This window comes from Enhydra lutris, unplaced genomic scaffold, assembly GCF_002288905.1.
Source record: "Enhydra lutris kenyoni isolate GAN:26980312 unplaced genomic scaffold, ASM228890v2 scaffoldscaffold130, whole genome shotgun sequence".
Taxonomy (NCBI): Eukaryota; Metazoa; Chordata; class Mammalia; order Carnivora; family Mustelidae; genus Enhydra; species Enhydra lutris.
The window spans coordinates 483,503-500,723 of record NW_019154214.1 but is presented as its reverse complement, the minus strand read 5'-3'; the positions used below and the strand labels follow the sequence as shown (position 1 = coordinate 500,723).

Genomic DNA, 17,221 nt, shown 5'->3' with positions numbered 1-17,221 from the left:
AATAGAGGAAATTATAAAATTGTGATTCCAAAGAATAGGGCAATAAATTATTGGACTAGCTGGGGGCACAGGCCTGGTTAGCTGTTTTTGCTGTGTTCTAGCATAGCTATTTAGTTGCTGTGGTCTTGTCTTAGTTATAACTCTGGCCAGTGACATTTATATTCCCTTTAATAGTTAACTCTGATTTTTACTTTTTGAACTATCAAGCAAACACACATTTCTCTGTTAAAGGACTGAAGAATCTTTAAAATCAAAGATATTCTGGAAACTAACAAGTTATTGTTGCACAACAATGTCAGTGTACTAAAGACAACTAACTGTACACTTTAACACGTTCTGTGCATTTTATGTCAATAAAAACTGTTTTATGTCACAAAAAAATGTGATCTTTTAAAAAAATTTCTACTGTAGACTGAATGTTTAGTCCCCCCTAAAATTCTTATGTTGAAATGTAATCCCAATGTGATGGTATTAGGAGGGGGAGGCCTCTGAGACAAAAGAGATCTTGAAGAAATCTTTTGCTCCTTCTACCATAAAAATGAAGAAACAGAGCCATCTCTCAATTAGGAAATGGACCATCACCAGACACTGAATCTGTCTGCGTCCTGATTTTGTTCCAGCCTCCAGAGCTCTAAGAAATAAATTTCTATTATTCATAAGCCACCCAGTCTGTGATATTTTATTACAGCAGTGCCAAGTAACTCATAACTTTTATACAGCTTCAGATTTTTACTATGACAATAACCCAACTAAAAAATGTGTCAGTGTCCACTACAGCCCTCCAAACTAGGCACAAAAAACAAATGTACAGCAGATCTTTTTCTGTGGATATAATAGTAATAATCTTCACTAACTGCTATGAAGTTATACTAAAATGAACTTTAATGCTCTAAACATCACTTCATGTATGGATTTTCTAAGACCTCGAGAAATGAAGATGGTAAAATAACAAAATTTTTTATGGAAGTAAAAGAAAAAAAATGAGTTTCATGAATATATACTGATCAAAAAACTCACCAACTTGCTCTTTACAATTCTAAAATATTACTTGTAAACTCATAGGTTTAACATCTGCATCCAAGTCACAAAATCAAATGCAATTATGCATTTTGCATTCCATTTTAAGAATTGCAGAACTGAAAATAGTACAGCTTTATGTTTATTAAATTTAACAAAACCACATTTTTTATGAAAAAGTGTTTACCTTAATACTAATATCAAATAGACTAAACACCAATTAACAAGAAAATATTGATTTTTATTTTTGCATGTTATTCTCAAGTACACATTTACAATAGTGTCACACCTTCCTATATGAATTTCTTATCAAGTATTTTAAGTATTTTACAATGTGTACAGAGGAAGAGATATATAATATTTAATAGGCTATTTCAACAAAACAATAACTTAAATTCTTGTAAAAATCTGTACCTCTTTAAAACATTAAACTGAAACATCCAAACTTATTAGCTTTGCTAATCAAAATTTTTTAAAGAACCAAAACAGCTTGCAACTAATATCAGTACATAGCAGTAAGTACAATTTCATATTTTCTTTATAAAAACAAATGTTTTATCATATTCACTTGACCAAATCCTAGTAATTACCTTTTAAAGGTTTCAACATTGTGCTTAAAAAACAAAACAATTGTGTAAGACTCCAGACTATGAGAGAAATACAAAGTATTTAAGTGTTGTGTTCTTTATCTTTCAGTTTTTTAAATATAATTAAATAGCTATTTATCTGGATTAATTTTAAAGAATGTTTTAAAATTCTTAAATGTAAAATTTTATTTAAACATTTCCTTTTGTATTACTCCAAGGAAAAACCAAATGGAAGAAAAACTGAAAAAATTATCACACACAAAAAAGAGTTTTAAGAACAGGACAATGGATACTAAAAATGGGTAAAACATATATGGGAGTAAAAAAGGCTTAAAGAGGTTCCAAATCCATCCTGTTGCTTGGCTGGCATTAGATTTAAGTTCTTATGTGCCTAAAGCACTTGATATAAAAAGATTAAATTAATCCAAACTTCAAAACTCCCAATATTTAGATTCCTAACCCTATAAATACAACTTCTGAATATGAATATTAGTGGCACAGAGAAAAGGCAGAAGACAAAAACTTTATAGTAAGAGTAGAAGGCAGCACCACAATGAAGTTGCAAGGGAGCTAGCTATCAAGTGGGAAGAGAAATTTCTATTCTTGAATAATGTGCCAGTATGTATGTGCCAATACCCAATTTAAGTAAACAAAAAGTGTTTCCTATATTTTTGAAAATTCATATAACACAAACCAAATTCTAATTAACTGTTTAAATTCATTTTATATCTATTTATGACTCACTGCTTAAAATATGCCAACTCTGGGGAAAAAAAAAAAACAACTCAAAGACTTGGTAATATTCCAAATGAAGTCTCACGTTTTCATAATGTACTTTAAACTTATCTTCTAATCAAATCTAACTTAAATGTTTAATCTTCAAATCTGCTAAGAAATTAAAAAATGGGCTAAATGTGCCAATTTTAATTAGCACCCATCCTCTGCAGCCATTTGTCTTTTTAATCCTAATCTTTACTTTGTGAGAAGACATTTCCTTTTCATGCTTCGCAGTGACTACTGATAGATTTATGGTTAGATATTCACTAGCTTTTCCAAAAAATTTAAGGTATGAAGCTAAAATTTTATATAAAAATATTCTATCTAGAAATACCTTGTCTTTTCCAACTCCTAAAGATATTTAAGGAAAATACCTTCGCTCTTTAAAAATACACTATCCTTATATTCTAATTTTCCCCTCACGTTTAACTTAATCCTTATGAATACTAAGTTTGCAAAATGTTCTTTCATATATCTCTGGATCTTTCATTTTGTTGTACAGTTAATACTTTTCATTATAGACTTAAATTTGGGATTGTGTGTGTAAATATGTAAAACAAGTAACACACAGGCACATATAAAACCTGGGGTAGACTTACAGATCCAGTTGCAAAGCAGCCTATGAGCCACCATTTAACTCTAATATTCCAAAACTCAATTCACAGTTAAGTCTCATCTGTTGAACGCAAGTATTCCTAAACAAAACTACATGGACAGAAAAACAACAAACAGGAATAAGCAAAACCTTTCAGTAACTTTCTAAAAGTGTGCTATGCTGACAAAAGATGTACTACACGGAAAGTCACAATAAAGCTTATTTTGTCTGTTGAATAAAATGAAAATTAAACAGAACAGCAATGTTCTGCATTTAGCAATACTAGAGACTCAAATGGAAAAAAGTGTCATTGTCACACAGTCTGAAAATATTAAGCAAGATAAGAAAATTACTTTCATATAATGATTAGACCCAACAGTAAAATCTGTTTACCATTAGCAGATGTTCCTATTTAATATGAAAGATTTATGAGGGAAAAATGACTCAAAGTAAATACTTTTAGAGTTGCCAATCCTATGTTGTTTCTTTTTTATCTTTAAGTGGTCTTAGAAGTACCATCAATGTATATAAAGTGAATACTTAAATAAATAGTAAAACTTCTAAGACTGAAAAATTCAGTACAGAATCAGGGATTCCTTTTTAAAAGCAATTTGACTGTTGCTACTTTTTGCCACTGAACGAACTGAATAGGATCCAGAACACTCTATTAAGTAAAATGTAAAGAAAAGTTGACTAGAAGCAGTAATTCTATTTGTACACAGCATAAATCGATATACAGTATTGCATGTGAATGAGCCTGGCTTTAAAATGAAATTCCTGCTTCAAGGCCAACATCTCCACAAATGTCCGTAGTGGCATCATTAGGGCAGGCCCACTTCTTTATGATGTCGCATTATGTGCTGGTTCTTTTCAGAAGGTCTGCGGAAGCCTTTCTTGCAGTACTCGCACCGGTGAGGATAGTCTTTCGTGTGGATGGAGATGACATGCCGTTTAAAGCCTGAGGCGTCTGTAGTGCTATACTCACAGTACTCACACTGGTACACTTTCCTGCCACTGTGTGTCTTCATATGCTTTTTAAGCTCATTCTGTTGCCGAAATCCCTTTCTACATCTCTTACACCTAAACGGAAGATCTTTTGTGTGAACTGAGAGAATATGGCGACTTAGGACAAATGGATCTGCAATCTTAAAGTCACAATGTCTACACTGGTGCATTTTTTTACCCTTGTGGGCAGCCACGTGTTTCTTGAGTTCAGAAGGCCTGTGAAAGCCTTTATCACACATGTCACACTTATGGGGGTAGTCCTTCGTGTGAACCGAAATTATGTGTCGTTTCAAATCGCTTGAGTTCGAGCTTTTGTGGTCACAGTGCAAACACTGGTGTGTTTTGCTTTCTTGGTGGATAAGAGCATGTTGCTGCACCTCTTTGGTATCTGAGAAAGTCAGAAGGCAGATGTCACACTTGAATGGCATCTCTTTACTATGCTTCGTTTTTACATGTGTTTTCAAGTTAGAAGAGTCTGCGGACCTATACTCGCAGTACTGGCACTGGTACGGCTTCTCCCCGGTATGGATGCGCATGTGCTTTTTGAGCTCTGACGGGTGACGGAAACCTTTCCCACACTCCACACAAATATGAGGAAAGTTCTTGCTGTGGACCGCCAAAAGGTGGCGATTCAACAACCCTTGTTCAGCTGTCTCATATTCACAGAATTTACACTTGTGCATTTTGTTGGCTCCTTTCTCCTTATGCACCATTTTGTGAGTAAACAAAGCCCCAGAATGAGAGAAATGCTTCCCACACTCATCACATTCGATGGCCTTCTCTGCCTTGCTGGTCAGCTTGTGGCTCTCCAGGTGGTTGTGTAAACTTATCTTCTTATTGGTAGTGTACTCACAGTCAGTACAGCGGTACTTTTTCTTGGTAAGGTGTTCAGGATGGTTTTTCATGTGCCTTTTCAAAAAACCTCTCGACTTAAATTTTTTCCCACAAATCACGCAAGGGTAGACAGTCAAGGGATGTCCATCAGGGCCAATAATTATTGCTACAAAAGGAAAAGAAAAGACCATGAGTGATCGAGCCAAGTTCCATTCTGTTTTCTTCAACCACTTAAAAGTGCATATTCTGAATATTATCAGACAAATACTCCTCAAGTTAACATTCTTTTCACTGTTCTTCAGTGAAAGAGATAATAGCAAAACCCAGTGATGAACAGAATCTTGTCCAGAAACTTCATTCAATGTAACCACCCATAACACTCCCAATCTAAAATGAACAGACGGGGGTGCCTGGGTGGCTCAGTCGTTAAGCCTCTGACTTTGGCTTCCGTCATGATTCCAGGGTCCTGGGAGAAGAGTCCTGCATTGGGCTCCCTGCTCACCAGGAAGCCTGCTTTTCCCTCTCCCACTCCCCCTGCTTGTGCTTCCTCTGTCACTGTGTCTCTCTCTGTCAAATAAATAAATAAATAGACATTTAAAGCCACATGTATTTGGATATCTATAAAACATGATTCATAAAAACAAAGTTCACCTTTCAGTTTTATTACTACAAGCCAAATTTATGGTAACTTAAAGTTTAACCACTTACTAAAAAACTGTAATATGCAAAATAGTATACAAGATTATACTGGAAAGGAATTATTTAATGGACAACAGAAGTATTTGTCTTGCTCCTCAGTAAATGCCTGCTTCATGCTGACAAAATATTTAAATTTGTTCATTAGAGTTAAATAATGTAATTTTAGCAATTTTATTTCCATAAAATATCCTCAGATTTTACTGTCCTAAATGTCTGACTCAAAACCCATTTCTTTTTATTCCAGGAAATCATTCATGAATATTACTGAATTCTTAAAATTATTTTTCATTTCAATACACAAAAGCTACATATGATCTAGCAGCTAAATTGTTATCATTAATACCTCTATGGGTACATACTGGTTTAATCTCAGAGCTTGCACAGCACACTGCACTGTGGAACTTGTGCACCCTTACCAGTTTGGTACTGCCTGGAATCAGGTCTTCTCCTTTTCTTTGGTTTTTGTTTAGCCAGTCTGCTGAGCCCAGCAGACTCATCTATGTGCAAGAGGGCACTTGCAGTGCCATTCCGGTTTTCAATGCCATCAGAATTATTACCTAACAACATGTATTAAGAAACAAAATTACACAGTGTTCTTATAAAGAATTACGGATTCTTTATTAACTAGAACAACAAAATGCCATGATACTCATGAATGACAAATTCCCCATCCAGGTAGTGAGCTTTAAGGGTAAATTTATGTACTAGACAACAGAAAAAGCCCAGCTTCCAAATTTAACAGCATTTTGCACCACAAAGTCCCACGGTGACACTCAAATGGTAAAGTCATGATCCAGATATATTCAAGATAAAAAATTTCTATTTATCTCTTACATAATATAGGCAAAGAAAATTCCTACTAAAATTAAGGCAAAAGGCAGACTATAAATAATCATCCTTTACATCTTTACGCCACTATACTGGTACTTCCTATGTCTGAAATCTGAAGCTATAGAAATCATTTTCAATAATGAATTCTTGTTCCAGAACCATGCAATCCTTTGAGCCACTATGTATGTGACTTACCATAAGCCGCTGCCCATGCTATTGGCATGAAGGTTTTAATTTCATTGTCGTCCATTTGTTGTTCATGCACAGCAGCTGCTGCAGCTGCTGCCACTGCAGCATCCTCCTCTCCTACTATAACTTCCATATAAACTTCATCAGCAATTTCAGCAACATCTAATTAGAAAATCAGTAGAATTCTTTAAGACCAGGTTTATAGAGACCAGACAGAAAAAATGCTTGCATGAATTCAGACAAAGAAACAGAAATTTCAAATGTTACATACCTATTAAATTATTTTCACACAGTAAATACTCCATATATATTTGTTGAGTGAACCATTCCTTTCTTGACTTTCACCACTGTTTTTAAAGTAACATCCTAAGCATACATTAAGAGTCACTAATGTTCCTCTTTGGTATATGACAGTACAATAGTATCTACAATAGTACTGTTTACTTTCTTCAATTAGTTGTATTTAAAAAAATTAACTGTATACAGAAACAGAATTTTCTCCCACAAAAAGGGCACCTACTTAAATCTTCATCTTCTTGCTGAGAGTCGTTGACAGTCATATAAACCATCTTTTCTCTTGGTACTCGAATACTGCTATTCTGGTCAAGTAATTCAACTCCATGGTCATTCTCAGGCTCACTCTCCACAATGTCTACAGTGCCACCTATCAGGGAAGATGACAGCTCCAAGAATTTATCTGAAAACATCATTTCCACCTGTTTCACTTATTATATTTAATATACTTTTATACTGCTACATGGAAATCCTTGTTTAAAAGTCATCTTCAGTGACGCCTGGGTAGCTCAGTCAGTTAAGCATCTGCCTTCAGCTCAGGTCATGATCCCAAGGTACTGGGATCAAGTACTGCCTTGGGCTCCCTGCTCAGTGGGAAGCATGCCTCTCCCTCTGCCCTTCCCTAACCCACCCTCCAGGCTGCTTGTGCTCTCTCTCTCAAATAAAATCTTCAAAAAAAATTTTTTTTAAGTTATCTTCAGAAAATATTTCAAATGTTCTCAATCTAAACCACCCAAAAGAAATCAGGTTCAAGTGGCTGATCAGGATGAATAATATCCTGAAGCTTTCCTCTTACCTAAGTCATCCTCTCCAGGGTCAGCTTTAAAAATATACACCTTGATTACTTCAGGGCAAGTGCCATCCACCTTACAAGGATCTATTTCTGACTCTGTGTTCATGGTCATTCCAGAGGAGCCACCGTGTTCTATTTTGCCAGCATCATCCACTGAAAAGCGAAGAAATACATCATAAATAACAGTAACAGACACTTAAATAAAATACTACCTTTTTGAAAAGTGTTTTACAAATACAATCTCTAATTTGACTCATATAAAATTGAATGATTTCATATCTTAAAAAGTAGGAAATTCAACAAATACATTTTGCAAATATTCTAAAAGTGGGATGAGATATTCAGGTAAAAAATATTTTACTTAAAGCAAATTCATGGTAGCCTTAAAAACTAACAAAAGTAATGAGATTATATTCTATATCTTTGCATACACTATTAACCATAAGATGAAAGGATTATTATATTGTTAAAGATCTTGGGAAGAATGTCCTACAATAAAATATCCAAATCCTGGTCTTAATACATTTTCTTAGCACTGTCTTATTAGTGTTTTGACCATTATGTGGTCTTATCTGTCTCTTAGTAGAATTTTTTTTTTAATCAAAATACAATTTTCAGAAACATATACTGCAATGGTCAATGTAAATTCTACTATCAAAATATTTAAAGTTAAAGCTGCACACAAACACAAACATGGTATATACTTGAATGAGGCACACACTTGAGTTCATAAAACTGAGTCTGGGTCATTGCTGGCAAATGCAGCAAATGTATACTTAAATATACAGTATTCTCAAATAACTTAATGAACGTAGCCTTTATTATGTTTTTGACAAAAAAAAAAAAAAGATACCAATATAGACACACATGGCTCATGACAGTGGAGATTCAGGGGATACAGAACAAACATTTCATAATTTTTTTTTAACATTTCATAATTTAATCTTTATAAAAGAGGCTAATGAAATACAGTATTATGCTTAGTATTGGGAAACCAAAAAAGAATGTCCCAAAGAAGCAGACTTGGATTGGAATAAATACCAAAAGCATAATTCCTATGAAATGTAATCTTTTATCCACTGCTACCCACAATGGCCATCCAATGATATCTCTGGCACAGATGAAAGTGAGGAAAAGACTAATGAATGAAAACTTGGCCAATATGATCTAACTTCTCACAAAGTTGGATTTATTGATGTTGAATATATTACAGAAAAAGCACAGAAATATTCTCTCTGCTCTAGATAAAACTGGCCTGGCTGCTGTAACTGAAGACAAAGCAGAGAAGAAACCAAAGCCCAGAAAAAAAAAATTTGTCTTCCATTTACCTAGCAAATCTTCTCATTTCCCTTTTATTTTTATTTTATTTTTTTTAAGATATTTTATTTATTTGTCAGAAAGAGAGAGAGAGAAAGCACACAAGCAGGCAGAGAGGCAGGCAGAGGCGGAGAGAGAGACAGGCTCCCTGCTGAGCAAGGAGCCCGATATGGGACTCGATCCCAGGACCCTAGGATCATGACCTGAGCCGAAGGCAGCGGCTTAACCCACTGAGCCACCCAGGCATCCCTCATTTCCCTTTTAGTTACCTTTCTGGTGTTCCCCTGCTAGATGTGATAAAAATACATGAATTTTATCTTTATGGTTGGACATTAATGTTTTACTCAATTCAGCAATGCATCATAGAGTAATGAGACTCTGGGCTAGCTAAGTACTGGAAGTAAAAATATGAAAAAGTTATGGACTTAAAGTTTATAATCTAACAGGTGTAGGGGTAACAGAAACGGGTGATGGGTATCAAGGACTCCATGTATGTAAGTTCAGAATCACCACACTGTACATCTGAAACTAATATTATACTGTGTTACCTAACGGGAATTTAAATAAAAACTTTAAAAAAACTTTAAAAAAAGATAAAGTGATAAAATAAGGGGTGCCTCAGTGGCTCAGTACGTTAAAGCCTCTGCCTTTGGCTCAGGTCATGATCCCAGGGTCTTTGGATCAAGTCCCACATTGGGCTCTCTGCTCAGCTGCGAGCCTGCTTCCCGCCCCTTCTCTCTGCCTGCCTCTCTGCCTACTTGTGATCTCTGTCAAATAAATAAATAAAAATCTTTAAAAAAAAAAAAAAAAAAAAAAAAAAAAAAAAAAAAAAAGTGCACTAATAAGATAGCTAGCATTTATTAATATACACACTGCAAAATACTTATACTAAGTCGTAAAGGAGGTGTTAAAAACATCACTAACATTTTAAAATAGAGCAAACTGCAGTTTAGAAAAGTTGAACGTTTAGGGTAAGATACCACAACAAGTAAATCCAGTGATTCTAGTCAGAATTCAAAAGAAATCCATGAGTCATAAAGTAACCTTAATGAATATCTGAAGTTTTCAGAATGTATTCAATGACATTTCTTAGAGGCAATGTTTATTTTTGTAAAAGTCAATATATGGTATAATAGCTAGATGGTTTCTATTAGCATCTATAAACATGACTCAAGCACAATTCACCTAAGGCTGTGGTGATAGTTATGATCACTTAAATTTTACATGAAAAATTCTTTTTTTTTTTAAAGTAAATTCTATGCAGTGGGTTTAAACCAATTACCCTAAGACCAAGGATCATATACTCTACTAAGACTAAGCCAGCTAGGCAGACCTATCTGTAATCTTAACAGTGACTTATAAAGATAGAAGTTAGATTTTGACATCTTTGAAAGAGTTCTATAAATTCCCCATCAAATTTTTTAAAAGATTCAAAAATTCCATTTGCCTAGTCAAAATTCTTTCACAGAATAACAAAGAATATTCTTACATAGAATATTAAGATGAATTTAGTCTTTCAAAAGCCAACACTGAAAAGTAAAAATACACTAACACTTTATCTTAGTTTCTTACTTAGAAATCAAGATCACCCCATGCCAATATATCATGTGCACAAAAATGCTTTCAAACAGCATCCTAAAATCTTACAAATATAGAAAATCCTAAGACAAGTACAAAGTGAAGGAGGAACATCTGCAGTGGCTCGTACTAACCTGGAGGTCACTCATACTCTTGGTTAAAATATTTTAGTGAATGCTATATAGAGTCAGACTCAAGTAGGTTGTGGATTCTATGGAACATGGATGTTAATATCTTTACAAAGTTTAATGCAGCACGCCTGCATGGCTCATTCGGTTAAAAATCTACCTTCAGAGGCGCCTGGGTGCCTCAGTGGGCTGGGCCTCTGCCTTTGGCTCAGGTCATGATCTTGGGGTCCTAGGATCGAGCCCTGCATCAGGCTCTCTGCTCAGCAGGGAGCCTGCTACCCTCTCTCTCTCTGCCTGCCTCTCTGCCTACTTGCGATCTCTGTCAAATAAATAAATAAAATCTTAAAAAAAAAAAAAAAAAAAAGAAAACAGAATCTACCTTCAGTTCAGGTCATGATCCCAGGGTCCTGAGATCTAGCGCCATGTTGGTCTCCCTGCTCACTGGGAAGCCTGCTTCACCCTCTCCCTCTGCCTTTGCTCCCCCTGCATGTGCTCTATCGAATAAATAATTAGTATCTTTAAAAAAATCCTTTAAGAAGTTTACTGCAAAAAAAGGAGAACAAAGGAGTAGTCAGAATGGATTGCAGGATCAAAGAGGTAACTCCATCAATGATAAAAATACTTAAGTATGCTCATAATCTGGGAAATAAAGAAAGTAAGAGGCCGGAGGTCAGGGACATGGTAAATTATAGAATCAAGATCTTAGAGGGAAAGGGAGAAGACAAAACAAGAAGCAAAGATGAAGAAAGTTTCCTTAAAAACTAAAAAAGAAAAATACTCTTCCTTTTGAGACTCAAGGGCAAATCAACAGACCTAATAGTTACCTTGTTAGGGAAAAGAGGGTAGAACTGGAGGTTATACCAGTAAAACATTCTGACTGGTATCTTCAGCCATATACAAAGTGAAGGAGGCAAGGATATTTACCTATGTTTTATATAGTTTGTTGGTAAAACAACTATCATGTCCTTAATTCTGACATTATTATACTTAGTCTTGTTTTCAAAGCTAAATACATGTTTTCTGACCTATCCAGCAGACTGAGCTAAGTCATTTTCCTAAAGGTAGCTTTAATATGTCAAACAGGTAGGATTAGAGGACAAAGATCTCAGCATTCAGGCAAGAGAGTTCTGAATAAATCTAAAACTTCTTTAAAGTTTTAAACTCCTTTAAACTCCTCATCTTTGAGGAGTTTGAGACTACAGTTAAGCCGGCCTCTTTTGGAAACTTTTTAATAGTGACTCTAAGTGGTACCGAAAAATCTTAGTATCTTGTGTTTACAAGGTCACACAAGATGCTCATAGACATGTTAGTTTGTGGGTAATCATAAAATAAAACTCCTGAAGACCTCACTACCTAATGATGATGGAACTTGAAAAATGTTACATATTTTCCTACAGCTTATAAAAGATGTTTCTTGTGCTCCTGAATATTAAAAAGTTATGTTAGAAAAACACATTCACATGTCAGGTCTACCTGAGAACAGCAAAGTTAATCCTTTTCTAGAGAAAATTAGAATTCACCTTGAAAATTTCACCTTGGAAAGGTATCCCACTAATTAAACTACTAAAATTATCTCAATGAAATATTATAAAAGCAACTTAAAAAAAAACCCCAAATCTTAAATGTCGTTTTACCATGTAAATCTCACTATGGCTTTAAAACTGCCATTAAAAATTAAAGTCTGAGGCGCCTGGGGGGCTCAGTTAATTAAGCGGCTGCCTTCAGCTCAGGTCATGATCTCAGGGTCCTGGGATTAAGCCCCTCATAGTGCTCCCTGCTCAGCAGAGAGCCTCTTCTCTCTCTCCCTCTGCCTGCTGCTCTGCTTACTTGTGCGCTCTGTCAAACAGATAAATAAAATCTTACCAAAAAAAAAAAAGAAATTAAAGTCTAGGGGTGCCTGGGTGGCTCAGTCATTAAGTATCTGCTTTGGCTTGGGCCATGATCCTGGCATCCTGGGATCAAGCCTCACCACAGGGCTCCTTGCTCAGCAGGAAGCCTGCTTCTCCCTCTCTTACCCAACCTGCTTGTGCTCCCTCTCTCACTGTGTCTCTATCAAACAAATAAAATCTTAAAAAAAAAAAATAATAATAAAAATAAATAAATAAAATTAAAATTAAAGTCTAAAAATAAATTCTGGATAATAAATATCTTGAGACATCAGGAAGTGATTTCTACACAATTGCCTTTTTAAAAAATGTAGTATCTTCAGGCTCCCTGCTCAGTGTCAAGGCTGCTTCTCCTCCTCATTCTGCCTATTGCTCCCCCTGCTTGTGCTCTCTCCGGCAAAAGAATAAATAAAATCTTAAAAAAAAAAATGTAGTAATAAAGAACTAGAGCTTCACTGGTTTTCAGTAAATTCACATACTTTGAAACCATCATTACCATCTAATTACAGATTATATCCATCACCCCCTAAAAATACTTCTAACATTCTTTGGCTAACTCCCTTTCCAAAACTTATTCCACAATTAGACTAGGTAAACACTCCTCAACTCTTTGTTTTTATAGATATTCCTCTTTCAGACTTGCCAAATACCCTTCTTTCTTAAGTATTTTATTTATTTATTTGACAGAGATCACAAGTAGGCAGAGAGGCAGACAGAGAAAGAGGGGGAAGCAGGCTCCCTCCCGAGCAGAGAGTCCGTTGAGGGACTCGATCCCAGACTCTGAGATCATGACCTGAGCCGAAGGCAGAGGCTTAACCCTCTGAGCCACCCAGGCACCCCATACCTATAACTTTCAAAGTTCACCTGTTTTGTAGCATATATCAGTGCTTCATTTCTTTTTATGATCAAGTAATATTCCACTGGATGATGACATCACATTTTAAATATCAATTCATCAATTGAAGACGTTAGGGCTGTTCCCATTTTTGTTTGGCTATTGGGATGCTGCCATAAATGGGAAGCCTGGGTGCCTCAGTTAACTATCTGCCTTCGGCTCAGGTCATGATCCCAGAGTCCTGGGATGAAGTCCAGCATAAGGCTCCTTGTTCAGGGGGAAGTCTGCTTCTCCCTCTGCTTCCACCTGCCTCTGCTTGTTTTCTCTGACAAATAAATTAAAAAAAAAAAAAAAAAAAAAAAATCTTAGGGCCCCTCAGTGGCTCAAAGCCTCTGCCTTCGGCTCAGGTCAGGATCCTGGGGCCCTGGAATCAAGCCCCACATTGGGCTCTCTGCTTAGCGGGGAGCCTGCTTCCCCTTCTCTCTCTGCCTGCTTGTGATCTCTGTCAAATAAATAAATAAATAAAAATCTTTATTAAAATAAAATCTTAAAAAAAATAATGCTGCTATGAATATTTGTATAGCAACTATTTTATGGTATGTTTTTAATTCTCCTGGGTCTATGCTTAGGAGCAATAACTGAGTCATACTGTAATTCAATGTTTAACTTTTCAAAGAACTACAAAATCTTCCCTAAGTGGGTAAACAATTTCATATTACCAATCCCACTTTGAGGCTTCTAAAATATCCCCATTCTTACAAAACTTATTTCCCATTTTTAAAAATACCCATCTGAGAGAATGTGAAGAGGTTAACTCATTCTGGTTTTGATTTGCATCCCCCAAATGACTAATGAGGATAAGCATCTTTCATGTTCTTATTTTCTTCTTTGGAGAAATGTGTATTCAAGGTTTTTTCCATTTCTAATTGGGTTGCTTTTTTATTACTGAGTTGCAGAGATTCTTTATATGTTCCAGTTCCTAGACACTTAGATATAAGCTTAACAAATATTTCCTTCCACTCTGTTATCACTTCACTTCTTCATAGTATTTTTGGAAATAGAAGTATTTTCAAACATGATAAATACAGATATCTCTGATTGGTTTTAAGTTTTTTATGTATCTCAAGGTAGCAGCCCAACATTGTTCATTCATGTGTGAACATGCGGTTATCCCAACACCATCTGTTGAAGATAGGCTATTCCTCTTTAAACTGTGAAAAGTTCAAGTTGTGAAAACTCAACTGGCTATAAGATGTATGGGTTTATTTCTCAACTCTCAATTCTATTTCACTGGCTTTTATGTCTGCCCTTATGCCATGTTTCATTTGGGTCACCACAGTTTTTTTGTTTACCTAGGAATATCTTAGTTTCACCTTCATTTTTAAAGCTTTAGCTAGATACTTCTTAGTTGAGTATATAGCATATAATATGTAAATGTATTAGACTTATTTCCTTCAACCTGCTGAACAGATCATCTGAATATATCACCTCAATGCCTTTTAAGTCTACATGTTTTAAGAAGAAAAGAGCTCTTACCTCTTTGAGGAAGGAGCATTTGAGAACATGATGAGTCAATTCTGTCTTGCTTTCAAGAATTCTTTGTAAACTTTTGATAATTTAAAGTTCACCAAACTTCTTAGCTTATAATTATAGATTAATATTTTTCATCACATTTCAGAAATTTTCACCTACTACTTCTTGAGATATTCTTCCAATCCATTTCCATTTTTCGTCTCCTTCTTTCCTCTCCTTTTGGGGATTGTCTATGCTAGTATGCATACATACAGGTCTAAGAAGCTACATTAATTTTTCTTCATTCTTTTCTTCCCTTCTTCTCAGAGTGGATTAATATCTCCTGATACACATCCAAGTATGCCAATTCTTTCTTTACCTTTAAAGTTTGAGCCCTCTGGTTAAATCTGCATTTTAGTCTATTTATTTTAGGTCCAGAATTTCTATTTAGTTTTTTTTAAGTTTCTCCTTATTGATATCCTCTGTTTGGTGAGACATCATTTTCATACTTTCTTTTAGTTCTTTACAATGGTTTTCTTTAGCTCTCTGAACAAATTTAAAATAGCTGATTTAAAATCTTTATTAAGTTCACTATCTAGGATTCCTCACGAGTTTCTACTTACTGTACTTTTTCCTGTGTTTCTGTCAGGATTATTGTTTCTTTGCATATCTTACGACTTTTGTCCAAAATTAAGTGTTTTAAGTAATATAATTTGACAATTCTTGATATCAAATTGTCCCTAATAATTTAATGGCTTACCTTCTTTTAGTGCCTGGTAATATCTCCTTTAAAATATTAAAACTGCTTAAATATTTTCTAAATACATTTTAGAGTCCCTATATAAAAAGGCATCAATTCTAGTCTAATAAACAAAAACCTTTCTTAATTTTTATGAAAACAAATTTAAAAAACCTAATCAAGACATTTTTCCTAATCCTTATTCATGTTTCAAAAATATTTTCTTGTGTATACTTACTTTTAGAATTCCAAAATTTTAGTCTGTGTTCTATTAAATTTAAAAAAATTATGAACAAAACAAAACACTTGATACGGAGTTTACAGTGATTTTACATACATATCCAGTTAATTAGCGACAGAATAAGAGAATGCCTTAAACATGTATAAAAAAATACAAGTGCAATATTTTAGCATCCCTTCTATTCCAGTAACTACTAAACCAATATACAAACCATAAATTCTATAGATCCTCAGATTTTGTACATTAGATATTAAAGTTAAGATTTCATTTATTCATTTAATACAAAACTGGTAACTAATTAGAAACTAATACCAGGTAAAATGAGGAAAACACCTAAACTAGATGGCATGATATCCACATGATTTCAACTGTAAAGTTAATAAATATGTTCATTCAATGAATAATTCACATGTAACATGTACAAGGTTTAGTGCAGGATATATCTAAGTGGGTAAGATTCATTAGTTTTGTTCTAAAGACAGACAAAACCAATTTAAAAGAAAGAGTATGATCTAGACTACAAAATGATACATAGCAGATATGCTGTAATAATGAGCATCTGTGTCTAGATACACTATGACACAACAAAAAATGGAATTCTTTCATTGTTAAAAAAGTGAGAACTGCAGAAGGAAGAAACTTGATGAGATGGACTCTAAACACTTTTATGAAAACACTTTATCAGCCATGTAGAGCCCGTAACTCACTGAAATTTCTAAAGAGAAGAGTAGACATCTGTTTAAACTCTTAAGGTGTACATGTTGAATAAAAATATTAAAGGACTGAAAATGTTTGTTTCATGCTATGAAAATCATTAATATTGACAGATAATTACAGCATCTCAGTTTTCTCTATTATGCAAAATACAGATCAGGCTACAATTCCTCTTCACACTAAACCAAAAACCTGTCAATCCTAAATAGTTACCCTCTAACCCTGCCTCCCCCAAACAGGGTTTTAAAATTATAATGTAGCATTTGAGGAAGTATCTTTCCTAGAAGGCAGAAAAAAAGATATCAAGAAAACTGAAATGTCTGGACAAATTTATCTTATAAAAATCTTATATTCTAAATTTGTATTAAAACTAAATCCTAAATTACTTATGATAAATTCTACCCCCATCTCCGCCTCTTTCAAAGTACGAAACCAAAGTATGAACTCAAAGTCAAAAAGTAAATTATTGTTAGCTACTTCAACACTACTTGGAAGAAGGTTTTATACAGAGAATGAATTTACTGGACATTTATTAAAGGAGACTCTTGACATTATCAAGTTAAGCTGGATGTAAAAAAATTATCGTTAATAAATAGCATAAGATCACATATAGGGTAAACAAATACTTACTCTATTCCTAAACTTACCCA

At 34.5% G+C, this 17,221-nt stretch overlaps 1 protein-coding gene across 1 annotated transcript in view; it reads right to left on the bottom strand.

The window, feature by feature from the left end:
* Nucleotides 1-2,373: 2,373 nt before the first annotated feature.
* Nucleotides 2,374-17,221, bottom strand: part of LOC111139959 (zinc finger X-chromosomal protein-like) — a 60,644-nt gene continuing 45,796 nt past the window's right edge. The window contains exons 5-9 of the mRNA XM_022492352.1: nt 7,625-7,774; nt 7,055-7,198; nt 6,541-6,696; nt 5,931-6,071; nt 2,374-4,981 (exon numbers count right to left, since the gene is read on the bottom strand). Of these exons, the coding sequence (XP_022348060.1) occupies nt 3,798-4,981; nt 5,931-6,071; nt 6,541-6,696; nt 7,055-7,198; nt 7,625-7,774 (1,775 nt within the window). The 3' untranslated portion in view covers nt 2,374-3,797. The remainder of the gene's footprint in view (nt 4,982-5,930; nt 6,072-6,540; nt 6,697-7,054; nt 7,199-7,624; nt 7,775-17,221) is intronic.